Here is a 16,334-nt window from a genome sequence, read left to right on the forward strand (position 1 = left end):
AAGGAGATACGTTGATAAATATATATATTGAAAGGTTCTCATGATAGTCAAGTATTCCCCGTAGAGATCCTACAACAGTGCTTGATTTATAAAAGGTGTGTAGTAAATGTTGGCCTATTAAAATATTTAGTATATAAAATATAGTACTTTCTTTCCCTAATTTACATAGCTTAAACTTTTCCTGTTCCTTGAATTTAGGGTAGTCTAACAAATTTTGCTATAGAAATGAATCAGCTACAAATTAAATGCATGTGTACCATACAGATAATTTTAATAAGTATTTTTACATATTGAGAAGTGGCTTGCATTAGTTTTCCCCTTTCACCATCACCTCTTTGTCATTTTGACCCTAAACACTTAATAAATCACTCCTAAATTGATCAAAATATGCTTATGTATACTTTAATATAAAATTATATTGCATGGCTTTCTGACTTGGGTTTTTGTTGTAAAAGTGCCTGTTTTGTTCATGTGTCCTGAGAGAACAAGCATTGTGACATACCTGGCTAACTTAAAAGCAGATTGCCTGTGAAGCACAATTTGAGTCCAATTTTTTGAGGTATGGAGTTTTAGCTATCATGGCTGGGTTTTTTACTCAATCTCAAATAATAGGGCTCTGGTTATTTTGCAGAGTATCTCTGAAGAATGGACAGAATTGCCCTGGCTAACTACAAGCTACGGTTCACAGTGGATAAATGTTGGCGTGCTTTTTTACTTTCTGACTTTTTAAAATTTTGCTTTTATATCTTATAGTTTCCAATCAATCTTATATGATTGCTATTTTAGAATTTAGTGTAAAATCTTCTCTTATATAAAACTAAATATAGTTTAGTATAAAACTAAAGTGTGTGTCTAGTATTTTTCTTCAATGATTTAACATTTCTGAAAAGTCAAGTTCTCAAAATTTACCCATAGTCCGGAAGGGGGGTATGAACTGATCTGAGAAAATGAAAAAATTTAATTAATTTAGGGAATATACAACTTTTCCATTCTTTTAGTTTCCAGTTTTCTATTTTAATTTTTTAATGATTAGGTAGTAAGTATATAGTGTCAAATAGCAAATTATAAATTGCATGGTTAAAGAAAGCCATTCATTTAGTGTACCTGTGAACCCTATAAGTTAAGTAAAATTCATGTGAATAGCTGCTTTTACCATGCTTAATATTTAAAAATTTAAAAACTTTTTAAAGTGGGAGGCAGTTTCTGTACAATGTATACATATATATTTAAGAAGTTATTGATTTGCATGTTTATAAAATTAAGCTTCATTTGCTAATACATGATAAATTTTATAGAATAAAAGGTGAATTTGCATTAAAGGTTCATTTTAATGAAGATGAAACATGAAAATGAGTTGTGTATGAAATTCTCACTTGATATCCAGAGGAGAGTTTGCAAACCTAAACTTCCGATTGTTTCTGATTTCAGAGATGCCCGAGTGGTAAAAGACATGGCAACAGGAAAGTCTAAGGGATATGGCTTTGTCTCCTTTTTCAACAAATGGGTGAGCTAAATAAATAAAAAGTGCATGTGTGGTGCTTTAAGAGTAAAGGATAAAAATATTCATTTTGTTTCGATTGTTAATCATTTTCCTCATCTGCCATTTGTTCATTTCACTGATAATTAATACCCTTACTAGAGGATATCTTTTTTCTCCTGTTTGGTCATTTAGTCAGCATTTATTTAGCGCCTGATGCATGCAAACTACTGATAAAATGTTTTCAGAATATAGAAAGTAGAGTTGTTTAAATCATCAGCCAAAGTTAGATATTGACTATCTCATTTATATATTTAATTCATTATGTCCCTGTTTCATATTCCCATGGTAATTCAAACATAGCTAGTGTGATAACTCAAGGTTCCAAACAATTAAATGCAGAGATAATCACATTTCTAAAAATATAGGGATGGATGGTAGGAGAATTTAATGCACTAATCCTGGAGTATACACTAAGGTTTCATTAACCTTAGATTTTATTGTATTGCCTCTATGTTATGACTGTTGTTTGCCAACGATTACTACAAAAATATTGTACTTTCTGTGTAAGAGTGCCTTAGAATGAGCCATTAAAATTTTTGATAATATAAAATTATTTTAGAAAGGATTTTCTTACTTTAGTAAATAGAGTATTTGAAATAGATATCATTTCTTGATGACTTCAGGTCAAATTTATGAGCATCATTCTGAGTCTTTTAAAAATACACCCATAAAAAAAAAAAATACACCCGTTCGCAGTTATGCCAAATAGTGTCAAATTGTCTTGTTTTTTTCTAGTTCCTGTCTGCTTACATTGAAACTGTTTGGTTATTCCTCCCTATGAACTCTTACTATCCAGATGCTTGCTATAGCAGCCAGCTTGCAACCATTTTGCCCCAAATCTACTTTTCAAATAAAAAAGTCTGCCCTAAAAATGTTTACATGGCTTATAAGTTAAGGCAAAAGAGGGTAGAATGCACTGTAATGGTATGTCCGCTGTTTGCACAGTAACATCATATCTTGCAATCACATTGTTTAAATGTATAGCTATCATCTTCCTCTCATGAAGTGAAAATGTCTTCTAAGGAGTAGGTTAGCCTAAGAGGTCAGGAAAAATCCGTATATTAGAAGAAAAGTTGCACATGGTAAAGCATATTGAGAGGTGAAGGGGTAAGAGCTCCATCATGTATGTGTCCCATCTACCAAGTATAAGATGAGATAAGGAAATAAAAACTATGAGAATGTAGCTGGTTCTCAAAGCTTTACTGTTAATCACAGCATAATATTTAGGAAAGGTAGAAAAATACCTCATACAATGGATTGATAGCCACAATTAGTATGAGTTCCTTAAAGGATTGATAAATAGGATATTAGTGTCTTGTGCTACTTGGGGAAATAGGTTGAGGGCTTTGGGTTGACTAAGAGCTCATTTTTTCCATTTGAGATTATGGAATATATACCCCTGCTATATGAAAGTCACTATTTAATGCATATTTAGTATGAAAGTCGGATAGCAAACGATGTCTGTGTGTGGCCTCTGGAGTTAGCCAGAGATGGATTGTAATCCTGACAATCATCATATGATAGGTGTAACTTAGAGTGATTTAATGTGATCTTCCCAAATTTATATTTCACTCTCTGTACATTTGGGATATGTGATTGGCAGGCATTCTCAGTGCCACAGCACCGACTGACATTACCCCTGGCTTCCTTGCCTCTTCCTGTGTTGTGTGTGCTAGGCAAACTCCAGTACTGGTTGAACATAACCTCTCTGCTTACTCTGAAGTAATTGAGTATTGATAGAGAAAAACTGAGTCAATGGTTTTGCTTCTAATTTAATGGTCACACATTAGATAGATGAGTACATGTTACTGTCTTTGCAAACCTGTGTTTCTCTAGTAAATATGATTTCCTGTTCTTTGATAACTACTTCATGCCCCCTCATTTCTCCTCGGATATTCCTCACTTTTCTCCATCACCACCCTGAGCTTCAGCTGAGAAAATAGAAGCTATCATACAGGAATTCCCTGAGCTTTCAACCACCAAACCTACATTAAATGCACTCACCTTCTCCCTCTTCCTCCTATTACAGTGGAGGAAAGGTCCTGTAAAAGACCAAATCACTTATGATTGGGGTCCCACCACTCCGTCCTTTTTAAGGACTTTGATCACGTGGTTATTCTGGGTTTTTTTCCCGACTAAAGGTTTATTGAGATATAATTCACATACCATAAAATCCACTCATTTAAGGTATATACCTCATTGGTTTTTAGAATATTCACAGTTATGCAGCTATCACCACAATTTTAGAATACTTTCATGACCCTGAAAAGAAACTACATACTCATTAGCAGTCACTAGCTTTTTTCTTCTACACCCTCTCCCCTCAGCCTTGAGCAACTATTAAATCTACCTTCTGTCTATATAGATTTCCCTGATCCAAACATTTTTTATAAATGGAATTGTATAATATGTGCTCTGCTTGTTCTTTTGTCCTATGTCATCAGTCTTTCCCTCTTCACTGAATCATTCCCATCAACCAAAAAAACATGTTCTGATGTCTCTTAATAAACTTAACCCCATATCCCTTCCTTATCTGTATCCCTATTTCTCTTAATAATTCAGACTCCAACTTCTCAAAAGAGTTGTTTGCACATTCTTCCACTTCTTTGTCTCCCACTCACAATACGCATACCCCCCACAGAAAAAATTTTCCCTCTTCTGTGAGCAAGTAATTGTATTTGTTTTCTAGGGCTGCTGTATCAAAGTAGCTGAATGACTTAAAACAACAAAAATTTATTCTTTCAAAGTTCTGAAGGATAGAAGTCCAAAATCAAGTTGTCATCATGGCCATGTTCCATCAGAAGACTGTGGAAGAATCCTTCTTTCCCTCTTCTTAGTTTCTGGTGGTGACTGGCAGTCTTGGTATCCTTGGCTTATAGCTGCATCACTCCAGTCTCTGCCTTGGTCTCCACATGGCCTTCTTCCCTCTGTGTGTGTCCACATTAGCTTCTCCTCTTCTTACAACGGCCCTTCTTAAAGGGCCCACCCTAATTTGTATTGACCTCATCTGAACTAATACATCTGCAAAGACCCTATTTCCAAATAAGGTCACATTCACAGTTACGGGCAGGGTAGATAGGACTTCATATAAATTTAAGAGACACAGTTCAACCCACAACAGTAATTAAACATCGTATGGAGCTCAGACTTGTTAGTGTGGTAAGCAATATTTGTTTTTTTTTAAGAATATGCATTTCCTTTTTATGTGTCTCAACAGCTTTTAGTTTGCCTGTTCTTTTGTGCTAGTTTAAGCTGACATTTGACATATGCAAACCAAAGCTGAACCCCATCTACTTTTCACTGTACTCTTTTTTTTTAATAAGTTTATTTTTTTGTATATTTATTTATTTTTGGCTGCGTTGGGTCTTCGTTGCGGTGCACGGGCTTTTCATTGCGGTGGCTTCTCTTGTTGCAGAGCATGGGCTGGAGGTGCGCAGGCTCAGTAGTTGTGGCTTGCAGGCTCTAGGTGTGCAGGCTCTAGAGCGCAGCCTCAGTAGTTGTGGCATACAGGCTTAGATGCTCCGTGGCATGTGGGATCTTCCCGGACCAGGGCTCGAACCCATGTCCCCTGCATTGGCAGGCAGATTCTTAACCACTGCGCTGCCAGGGGAGTCCCTTTCACTCTGCTCTTAAGCTGGCTTTTGTTCTTACTCTATACCAGCACTACCCTTTTCAAGTTCACCTCTTGACTTCTGCTTGCTTGACCCTGACAGTAGTTTGTTTTTTTGTTTTTTTTTGCGGTACGCGGGCCTCTCACTGTTGTGGCCTCTCCCGTTGCGGAGCACAGGCTCCGGACGCGCAGGCTCAGCGGCCATGGCTCACAGGGCCAGCCGCTCCATGGCATGTGGGATCTTCCCGGACCGGGGCACGAACCCGTGTCCCCTGCATCGGCAGGCGGACTCTCAACCACTGTGCCACCAGGGAAGCCCCTGACAGTAGATTTTTGAGGGTTTCTTCCTTCATCACTGGCTATTCCTTCTTAGTCACCTTAGCTATTGATCTCTCCTTTACCCAGATTTCAGATTTTGCTGTTTTTCAGGACTCTATCCCAGGATGCGTTCTTCTCTCTAGTCTTTCTTCATGACTCTGAATCTTACATCTCCAGCTCCGTTTACTTCACACTTACTAACAAATGGTCTTCATTTAGATGTCTTACAGATATCTCAAACTTAATGTGTCTTAAATCATCTTTGTTTCTTCCTCAAACTTGTTGCCCTCCTCCCTCCCAGTCTTCTCATTTCCATTAATGCTAGCACTATCCTCCCTACTGCCCAGGCAAAACCTAGGAATTATCTTTGATTCCTGCCCTTTGGCTTACTGTGCACATCCCTCCCCACCAATTCTCTTGACTCTTCCTTTAGATTACATCCACTGCTACTGCATTAGTCCTGGTTACCGACTGTTTTTTTAATTTGGATATTGCATTAGTCTCATAAAGAGTCTTTTTCCTTTTACTATCTCCCCAAACTGTTCTCCTTCTTAAAACATAAGAATGGCCTTCTTAAAACATAAATCGATCATGATAATCTTTCTTAAAATAATCAGTTTTTTCCTCTCGCACTTTTCCTTTTTTGCACACTAGATTCCATTAAAACTAGTCATCTTTCACATGCTTCTTTAAGATGCGTACCAAACACTTTCCTGCCTTAACACACCTTGCAGTGCTTTTCCCTCTATCAGGAACACCCTGGTGTTTGGACTTTTCTAGCTCCTCTTCCTCTCTATTTCAGCTTAAATGTCATTTCAGAGACCTTCCCTAATCATGCTGCTCTAAAGTAGATTCCCATGCCTGTATCTCAGCATGGGATATTCTCTCTCTCAACCTTTTGTTTCTGTCATGGCATTTACCACAATCTGTAATTACTTTATTTGTCCCCCGCAAAAGAATGTAAGTTCTGTGGCAGCAGAGACCATGTCTACCTCATTGACCAACGTTTCCCTAGCACTTAACCTGCTGTCTAGGACATGACAGCTGTTCAGTATTTACTTGTAAGATGAATGAGAAACCAAACACTGTCATTAAAAGCATGTTGGATTGTATAAAGTGCAATTTTCATCCATAATAGTATGGGTTGTTCCATGCACTTTACAATGGCTACCTCAATAAGGGCTTTTGGGCTCGAGTCTTTCAGGTGATTAACATTCCCAAAGTCTGATACCCAAGTAAAAGAAAGACAGTTTAAAAGCACCATTGTGTTTTAGGAAAGCTGTCATATATTGTGTATTTCACAAAGCATTTCATTCAAAAAACATTTGTGAAAAGCAACCATGAGTTTTCTCTATTGCTAACAATTGTTTAACATCAACTAATAGTGGCTTCTTTGTCATTTCTAATGTTGTGTGGAACAGGATGCTGAAAACGCCATTCAACAGATGGGTGGCCAGTGGCTTGGTGGAAGACAAATCAGAACTAACTGGGCAACCCGAAAGCCTCCAGCTCCAAAGAGTACATATGAGTGTAGGTGAATTGGAGAAGAAAAGGAAATGTGGAATTTTGGAGGAAAATACACTAGATTTTAAATGTTAGAGCTGTTCCCGGAGACTTATTGCAGAAATAGATGAGAAGCAAATCAAGACTACTGTTCAAAAATGTACTTAGTTTTCATTTTTGTAATTATAAATAATAAATTATATCTCTAATGTCAAGTCTCCTGTTAAATAGAGAATATTGAGTAATTTTTAGACATTCTTGGGGGAGGTTTAATCCTCAGTCAAATGTAATATGTATTAAATAAGCATTTTGATCAAGGTAAATATTACCATTACAGTAGTGTAGTTAATGTTGCTTTACTCTTTCTGAACATTTTATTTAATGAATTAAAAATATTAAATTTTTTCCTCTCCAGCAAACACCAAACAGTTATCATATGATGAGGTCGTAAATCAGTCTAGTCCAAGCAACTGTACTGTGTATTGTGGAGGTGTCACTTCTGGGCTAACAGGTATGGGGGCTTTACCTATGTGGCATCTTGAGATTAATTTTTAAACTAAAAGATTTGGTATTTGTAGGATTTTAATGCGGGTTTTTTTGTTTTTTTTTTTGTCTAACAGAACAACTAATGCGTCAGACTTTTTCGCCATTTGGACAAATAATGGAAATTCGAGTCTTTCCAGATAAAGGATATTCTTTTGTTCGGTAGGGGTGGCTTTTAAAAAAATGTTTCCCCCCAGATCATTTTTGAACATTTAACTTAGTGGTTTTCTTTAAAATTTACTTTGGTTATAAAGAAATAAAAATTTCTCTAGTGTTTATCATATTTGCCACTTTTTTAATAGCTCCCTCCTTCCAACACAAGGCAAATAAAACATTCTGTTAAAAGAAATTTCCCCAGAACTATAAGATCTTTGAGGGGGAAAAAAAAATGAAAATATGCCATTTTATTGATTCTTTTATATTAACTTCCTGTTATATTTCAGGCTTAGTTTGATTTTTAAAAATAGGTTTTATTCATAAGCACTTTAAACTATTTATTTTTAACATCTTTATTGGAGTATAATTGCTTTACAATGTTGTGTTAGTTTCTGCTGTATAACAAAGTGAATCAGCTATATGTATACTAAACAATTTATATTGGTAATTCTTAATATTATTTTCAATAGGTTCAATTCCCATGAAAGTGCAGCACATGCAATTGTTTCTGTTAATGGAACTACCATTGAAGGCCATGTTGTGAAATGCTACTGGGGCAAAGAAACTCTTGATATGATAAATCCCGTGCAACAGGTGAGAAGGTTCTTGACTTTGCAGAGTAATTGCTGGGCTAATAGGTATTTTTAAATGAAATTGTTGATAATCGTCATTAATGCTTCTAGCTAAAATGATAGCATATAAGGGCTCTTCATGTATTATAGTTCCAGAGTAGTGGTTCATGGATGCAGGGGTGACATGATGAATGTGACCACCTCGATTGACTCATGCTCACACAGTGGATTTTAAAATGCTGCAACAAACTTAACAGGGTATTAAATTTTTTCTAATACTTAGTAGATTTATTCACATACTATTTGGAGGACTCACAAGCATGTTTTTTTTAAATTATTTATTTATTTATTTATTTATCTATCTATCCATCCATCCATCCATCCATCCATCCATTTTTGTTTGCATTGGGTCCTTGTTGCTGCGCGTGGGCTTTCTCTAGTTGCGGCGAGCGGGGGCTACTCTTCGTTGCATGCACGGGCTTCTCACTGCAGTGGCTTCTCTTGTTGCAGAGCATGGGCTCTAGGCGCGGGGGCTTCGGTAGTTGTGGCACATGGGCTTAGTTGATCCGCGGCATGTGGGATCTTCCCGGACCAGAGCTTGAACTCGTGTCCCCGGCATTGGCAGGCAGATTCTTAACCACTGCGCAACCAGGGAAGTCCTCACAAGCATGTTTGATTCAGTTGAAACAAAAGCTATGAATATATTTAGGACCTTGGCATTTTCTTCCAGATTTTGCTGCCTTTGTTTTTCCAGGCAGTTCTAGTGGTTCAAACTTGATCCCACAAACATTTCTATGAGGAAATGGAGCATCAAGATAGGAGTAAGAAAATCCTAAACTATATAACTTTCTTAAGTAAACTGAATATAGGAATAAATAGTCCTTATCTTCCCTATCTTCCCTAGCTAAAGGAAACGGTCATATGGATAATTTACAAAACACCCAAACATTATCCTGAGTTTAATAACCCTAACCCTAACCTGCAGCCTTACAAAGAGTATGCCATTTAGAGCATCATTGTAGAGTTAAAGCAGTATAACCTCACTTTTTTTTTATTAGCCGTGACTTTATAAACTTTTCTTTGTCCTTTAGTGTTTTCTTTTTAATATATATATAAATTTATTTATTTTATTTATTTATTTTTGGTTGTGTTGGGTCTTTGTTGCTGTGCACGGGGTTTCTCTAGTTGCCACAAGTGGGGGCTACTCTGTTGAGGTGCACGGGCTTCTCATTGCGGTGGCTTCTCTTGTTGCAGAGCACGGGCTCTAGGCACGCAGGCTTCAGTAGTTGCAGCACACGGGCTCAGTAGTTGTGGCTCACAGGCTCTAGAGCACAGGCTCAGTAGTTGTAGCGCCCGGGGCTTAGTTGCTCTGCATCATGTGGGATCTTCCCAGACCAGGGATCGAGCCTGTGTCCCCTGCATTGGCAGGCGGATTCTCAACCACTGCGCCACCAGGGAAGCCCTGTCCTTTAGTTTTAATTGTAATTATGGCCCTATGTGTTATGGCTATGTATTTGTGGTGTATTAGGACTGTATATGCCCCTATAACTTTAAATAATATTAAATTATCTGTTACAATTTTACTTAATAGCAGAATCAAATTGGATATCCACAAGCTTATGGCCAGTGGGGCCAGTGGTATGGGAATGCACAACAAATTGGCCAATATATGCCTAATGGTTGGCAAGTACCTGCATATGGAATGTATGGCCAGCCATGGAACCAGCAGGGATTTAAGTAAGCATACTTGTTCTTTTCCTTTATTATTAGCCTTTGAAAATGTCAAGAACTTGGGAAGAGATTTTAAGTAATTAGTAGATAATGTGCCTTCTTTCTAAAGCATCGCCTTTGAAAGACTTAGAGAGGTTTTTACTTTATAGTTTTAAGTGTATATCTAAAATTTTGCCTAGAAATGTGTTGTCTTGATTTATAACCAGCGTTATGAGAATTTTGGTAATGCTTGGCAATGAATCAACAAATATTTAAGTAAGGAAATAACTTAATAGTTGCTAGGCTTATTGGATACAGTTATTTTGATCCTAATTGCTTTATTCATTATGCTTTTTTTTTGTGCAGGAGGGTTTATTCATACATTGTTATATGAAAGCTTCTTTATACATCCTGAATTACAATTTTACTTAAATTTCTGAAAAACAAACTGGAAATTAAAACGCTTTGCCATTTTTATTAAAAAGAATCTTGTAATGTTGAGAAAATTTATGAGTTTACATATACTAATAATTACCTTAATTTCTTCTTTGAGTAATATAAATACAAGTCCGTATCATGCCAAATGATCACGTTTCCTTCAGGTAGTGGCTTGTTCAACATATGTCAAACTCCAGATGGACAGTTTTCTGAGATTAGAGATGAGTTTTTCTGAGTTCAAGGGAATAAATGTTTATAGATAAAGGATATCTTCTTAGCTATAATTAAACTAACAGAATTAAACTGTACAAATTAAAGCTACAAGGATGCTTGTTTTTAAAAGAAAAAAGCTTTTGCCTTTGCTTTCTCTGGCATAACAGTTATTCTTGTATTTGGGCTTAAGAAAAAGGATATTTCCCACGTATGTGTTATTTATTCTTGGCATTATTTATTCTTGGCATTACATTCTATTTTAACCAGTGGATTTCCCCTCCCCTCTGCTTCTTTCACGTTCTGCACCAGTCAGACACAGTCTTCTGCACCGTGGATGGGACCAAATTATGGAGTGCAGCCGCCTCCAGGACAGAATGGCAGCATGATGCCTAATCAGCCTGCAGGGTATCGAGTCGCAGGGTATGAAACCCAGTGAAAAAGGACTCCAGAATCTAAAGCCAGTGGCTTAAGGCTACAGGGAGTGTAGTAAAGCCGTTGTTTACTTAAAGATTTATCAAATCAGTCAGTGCAAATGTCAGATACAATGTATTTATTTAAAAGATTCATTTTTTAATCATGAAATTACTTACCATCCGCATTGTTTTAAAAAGAAACAATATGCTGGATGTCTGCCAATTTTTGCCTTCATTACCTTTTTTGATAAAGTTTCTCAAATCCTTGTTTCAAATACAAATGCAGGGATTGCTGCCACTTTTTTAAAATTGAGGCAGAAAATTGCACAATGTTGAACTTTTTTCCACTGAAGTAGTGTGCAGTTCTAGTTTGCATTCCTGATATGATTTAAAACATGTAATATAAAGATGTAAAAAAAAAAAGAAAAAAGGAAAACCAAAACTGTGCAGAGTCTAGAAGTTCTTTGTAATCTTCAGCTTATGCACAATTCTATTTTAGGTTTTTTTGAAATAGGCATTGTTTGAGCTGTCCCGTCTCCACTGTTTTCCCTTTGGGGTTTTTTAATATAAGTTATTAGTTTACATCATTTTTGTATCTACATTTTTTTCACAAATTTGTCTTGCCTTATTAAAGTTCTATGAAATATACTTAAATGGAAAAAATGATCTTTAGATTGAAAACTTTTCTCAGATGGATTGATAATTGCATTCATCTTGTGTTTTATATGAGAAGGTGCCTCAAGAATTCCCTGTTGAATTTGTTTAAAAGGGTTTTTATCTTCTGTGATAAACTTTGCTGTGTACCAGGAAATATAAAAACAAAAACTTGTTACTAAAGAAAATCTCTGAAATGTGATAAGTTCTTATGGACCCATGTTAATTTCATGTGTCAACTTCTACATTTACATGTATCATTTCATTATGTAAAATGTTTTAGCAATTTAATATTTTGCACAGTTAGCAAACTTTGTATGTCATTTCCTCCTTAAAGGCATCATGCAGAGTTGACAGGAGATTTATAAGGTTTTGTTTGCATGTGAATATCAAATACACACTTTGGTAGTCTTTGAATACAAAGTCATCTGCTCTTGTTTTTCAAGAACTTTGAGACACAAAGTTGTATGTAAAGAAATATATTAATTTGCCATATCCTAGTTATATTTACTCAAAAAGAGTAAATCAACTTGATTTTAATATGTACAAATGATAGCTGTGAAACTGTAGAATATCCTTATGTCAGGCTTGGGGTTTCTTGTGAACTCCAAAATTAGCCTGAATGACCAGCCGGGCAAAGCATTTTTTAAATGTTCAGAGGCCAAAAGATAAACAAACAAAAACCCGTGAAATCCTACCTCCTTAACCAGCCTTCAAAGAGGAGAATCCTCAGTGCAATCATTACTTTGATTCTTTTGGTACCTGTTTTCCTGGAGTTCCCAATTTTATTATTTTGGGGTGGCTCCGAGCATTAAGAGGTTTAATCTTTGATGGCATTGTTCTAGTTTTGAAATTTCTAGTATATTTCAGTCTCTTAGAAGAATTGTGGGAGATTTTGTTTTGTTTTGTTTTCAGCGAAAGTCACAAACTCTCCTCTTCTTTGACTCACAAAGGGGAAGGGTCCCCAGTATACATATTTGGATGCTTGGTTGTTTTTAAGACCAGAGAGCTCCTGGTGTTTTATTTAGGAACAGAAAAGGCCCATGGAATCCTAAGAGTTTCCTGGCCTGTATCCTCCAGGTAGGAGCAGATGACTCTAAGCTGGTCTCTAAGCCAATACTCCTGTAAACCAGAGCCCAGGAAAGACAGCTCATAAATGTATAATTCTCTGGAGCTCAATTCTATGCAGTTGTACTGATGTTTCATCAAGTCACTGTGTATTTTCTAAGTGTTGATACATTAAAAGTTGCTTTATGGAAGATGAGTAAATTTTTTAAACACTTGGAAATTTTATTTCCTTGTTAATTAACCTTCTACAGATCAGGGCATGCAACCAAAAGCAGCTTAAATACTCAAAAAAAAGTAACAGGATGCTGTTTTTAGATTCTTCTGGTTTGTGTTCCTATTTTAGGACCCTCACTTTTCTCTTATTCAAAAGTATTTTATGTCCTATACATCTGTGGATTGCAGGGTAAATTATTTGGGCATAAATAATCCAAGCAAAAGTATAGTTCTTCTTTCATCTTGACTATCTCAAGAAATAACACTTTTTATTAGCCAATATTTTCTTATTGCACAATTCTAAAATGTACATTGACTACTTTTTGAGAAGAAAGTAGCATTACTCAAAGGCTTATTACTACTGAACAAATTTGCAATTCAGGAACATTGCTAACTTTGCTTTAAATCTTACTCTCAGTGTTAAATCATTTTAAAAATTTACAGTCTAAAAATCATACTGGTATTAGTATCAGGTAAGGAAATTAAAGTTTTTTAAATGGATTCATTCTCTGCAATATGCATTCAGATTTTACTTTAAAATACATCTGGTACTGTAAAGAACCTAAAGTGGTTCACACTTAATGGGTCATTAATCCAGTATTCTTTGCCCTGACTGTTTGGATATTAAAGTTCCTTTATGTTTTCTATAACCTTTGGGATCTTCTTGCAGTGATTATTGTGTGTGAGAGATTTTTTTTTCTTTTTGGTCTAGTCATATTGTTATATTCACTCTGGTATTTGCTAGATTTCTTTTTAATCTTATTTCAGAAACCATGGTTTGCATCGGGTTAGTTTGATACCACAAAGAATTGCTGTAGATTTAACTCACTATGAAATCAGGATCTCATTTTCCTTGTTAATATTCTCTCCCAGTTGAAAATGAGATTCACATTCTAGTTTTATTCTTCTCCTGTTTTGTTCCTGTGCTTACTCAGCTTCCTTTTGTATGTGTTAGAGTTCTATTACTTTTGAGAAGGCAGTTGATAAGGACTAGTTTGCATACACAAAGAGAGTTAAGTTTACCAAGAGCTACAGGGTGCTCTTGAGGTTACAGTTGAATTGGAAAAATAAAATGTGTTTGTAGGAAATAAAGAACAAACCCTTTCAATGAAAGAGTGATGATTTCTAAAAACAAATCTTTTTGTAGGGGGTTGTTACGTTTTTTCCAGTCACTGCATTTGACTATTTAGAACTTGAAGGGCATACCTCCAAAACAACAAATTTTAATTTAAGAGCCTTGATAAAATGTATTTGAATGTTTCTGAGTTGAATAGGACTTTACACTGTGGTCTCTAAAGTTGAAGGCTAAGTTATTCTGATAGTAATTCACCTAAAAAAGGGAAAAGTAGATTTCTTACTCAGGGTTAATAAGCTCGGGTGAGACGCTGTGCAGAAAATAGTTATTAAGCAGTTTTATATACTAGATAAATGAGATCCCTAGCTCCTTATTTGTGTTCAGCTCTAGAAAACCAACAGCCACACTTAAACACACCAGGCAAGATTTGGTGGCTCCTACTGTGGAAAAATAAGCAACTCTTGAGTGAAAAGACAGATGCTGACATTTGAGGGTCCCCGCCAAAAAGCAACTGGCCAAGAGTCCCCTTACAGTGGAGCGTACCAATCAGTAAGCCCTGCCCACGTACACAAACCTTCCAAACAGGTTTTTAGTGCTTCACTTCTAAATAAAGACAGCCAAAGATCACCAGAAATTGAGAAAAACCTTGATTGTAAAAGGTAGAGCTAAATAAAAGCAACTCTCAAGAATCAGAAAACTTCAACAACTATCATATCCTCAAATAAGATACTGTACTCAAGAAATTAGAACAGGATACTAATAAAATGTCACAACAAGAAATTAAAATATGAATAAATTCAGTGAGAATATTAAAAGAGATGTTCTATAACAAATCAAAAGTGTAGGGAAAAAAATAAATATGGATCAATTCAGGAGGTTTAATATTAAATCAATAGGAGTTCCAGGAAGAAAATAGAGGATTGAGTAGAATTTATTAAATAAAGGAAAATTTCCCTGATGAAATTTTGAGTTTCAAGATTAAAAAAAAGCTAATGTTGAATTTGCACAATAAATATAAAAGACCCATATGAAGCCATACCACTATGAAATTTTAGGATGCCAGACCTATAAATAGAATATTCAGAAATTTACCAGGTAAAAAAAGGATCAAGGAAAATACTCAACGGCAACATTGGAACCTAGTGATCAATGGGGTGCTGTCTTCAAAAGTTTGAATGAATTATGTCTTGGGTGACAATAGAATAAAGACATTTTTAGACATGCAAGTTCTCAAAAGATTTTCTTCCTGTCACTGATTCTCAGTTACTGGATAAACTCCATCAAAATAAGAGTAAATCAAAGAAAAAATATGATGTAGCGTCTAGAAACAGGATCAAACACGAGTGAGATAACGGGAAGTCCCAGGATTGCAGCTGTGAAGCGACCTGGCAGCCAATCCAGACTGATGGTCAGAGGGCTAGACTTAAGGTTATCTGAGATGCCAGCCTGTGTATTGTGAGATGTTTTATGGAACTATGGAGCATGTGAAAAGACTAAATACTGGAAGAAAAGCAAATGGAAAGAGACAGTTGTCAGGGAAAGCATTCTATAAGAAAGGAAACATTCCCTGAGCCAAGTACATGCATCAAGATAATATTTCATGTTTTCCTGAATTATATTCACAAATATTTGTATCAATACTATTCCACTGCTTTGGTTTTCTTTGGCAATTCCAATTGTGTGTTGGATTTCCTCTGCCTGACATGATTTCTATCATTCGTTCTTAATTATTTTTACCTTTTTGTTGGCGTTTTTCATTTCTAATCTCCGTTCCTTAATATGCTTCCTATGGTATCCAGACTCACTTGTGTTCCTTTTAATGTAATCTTCATTTCTGAAAAAATTTTTTTTTTCTGTTTTCTAAATTCCACCAATTTTTGTTTGACTTCAGGGATGTCTCTTCCCTGAATTCTTGTTTTTCTTAGCTGCATTCACTTCATTAGATTTTTAAAATTCATATTGGAATGTCTATATTATTTTCAACTGCTTTGTGGGAACATTTTTCCTGTGAGTCTTCTCCAGGGAAACTCTAGGTAAGTTTTGCCGTCTTATTTTTAATTACAGTATCTTGATACAAATGCTGTGCTTATTCCTATTTGTTCATATTTGAAACAGTTGGTTTTTCCTAGACCAAGTACCAGCAGGAGGATGAAGGGGAAAGACCTTGTCGAGGTTTCTCACCTCCCTCTGTGGCTACAATGAATTGTCTCCTTAAAAGTGTAGCCATGGGTCTTCTCTGGGATGTGATCTTGTTCAGAAGTTCTCTGCCAGCTCTGAGCTCCCTTGGTTCCTTCATCTGCTACATTAA

The 16,334-nt window shown here is 35.9% G+C and overlaps 1 protein-coding gene across 9 annotated transcripts in view; it reads left to right on the forward strand.

Moving 5' to 3' along the window:
- The window catches only part of TIA1 (TIA1 cytotoxic granule associated RNA binding protein), a 29,123-nt gene extending 15,522 nt beyond the window's left edge, over positions 1 to 13,601 (forward strand). For 3 of the 9 annotated variants that reach the window (XM_079940228.1, XM_079940230.1, XM_079940232.1), the window contains 7 exons: positions 1,429 to 1,504; positions 6,890 to 6,998; positions 7,387 to 7,482; positions 7,592 to 7,676; positions 8,141 to 8,264; positions 9,834 to 9,979; positions 10,913 to 13,601. In XM_079940228.1, coding sequence (XP_079796354.1) covers positions 1,429 to 1,504; positions 6,890 to 6,998; positions 7,387 to 7,482; positions 7,592 to 7,676; positions 8,141 to 8,264; positions 9,834 to 9,979; positions 10,913 to 11,039 — 763 coding nt within the window. In that variant the 3' untranslated portion in view covers positions 11,040 to 13,601. Of the gene's footprint in view, positions 1 to 455; positions 560 to 631; positions 698 to 1,428; positions 1,505 to 6,889; positions 7,132 to 7,386; positions 7,483 to 7,591; positions 7,677 to 8,140; positions 8,265 to 9,833; positions 9,980 to 10,912 lie in introns of those variants that run through there. The other 6 variants (XM_079940229.1, XM_079940231.1, XM_079940233.1 and 3 more) reach the window with 5 other exon arrangements.
- The last annotated feature ends 2,733 nt before the right edge of the window (positions 13,602 to 16,334 follow it).

Source organism: Stenella coeruleoalba, assembly GCF_951394435.1.
Source record: "Stenella coeruleoalba genome assembly, chromosome: 13".
In the NCBI taxonomy this organism is placed as follows: Eukaryota; Metazoa; Chordata; class Mammalia; order Artiodactyla; family Delphinidae; genus Stenella; species Stenella coeruleoalba.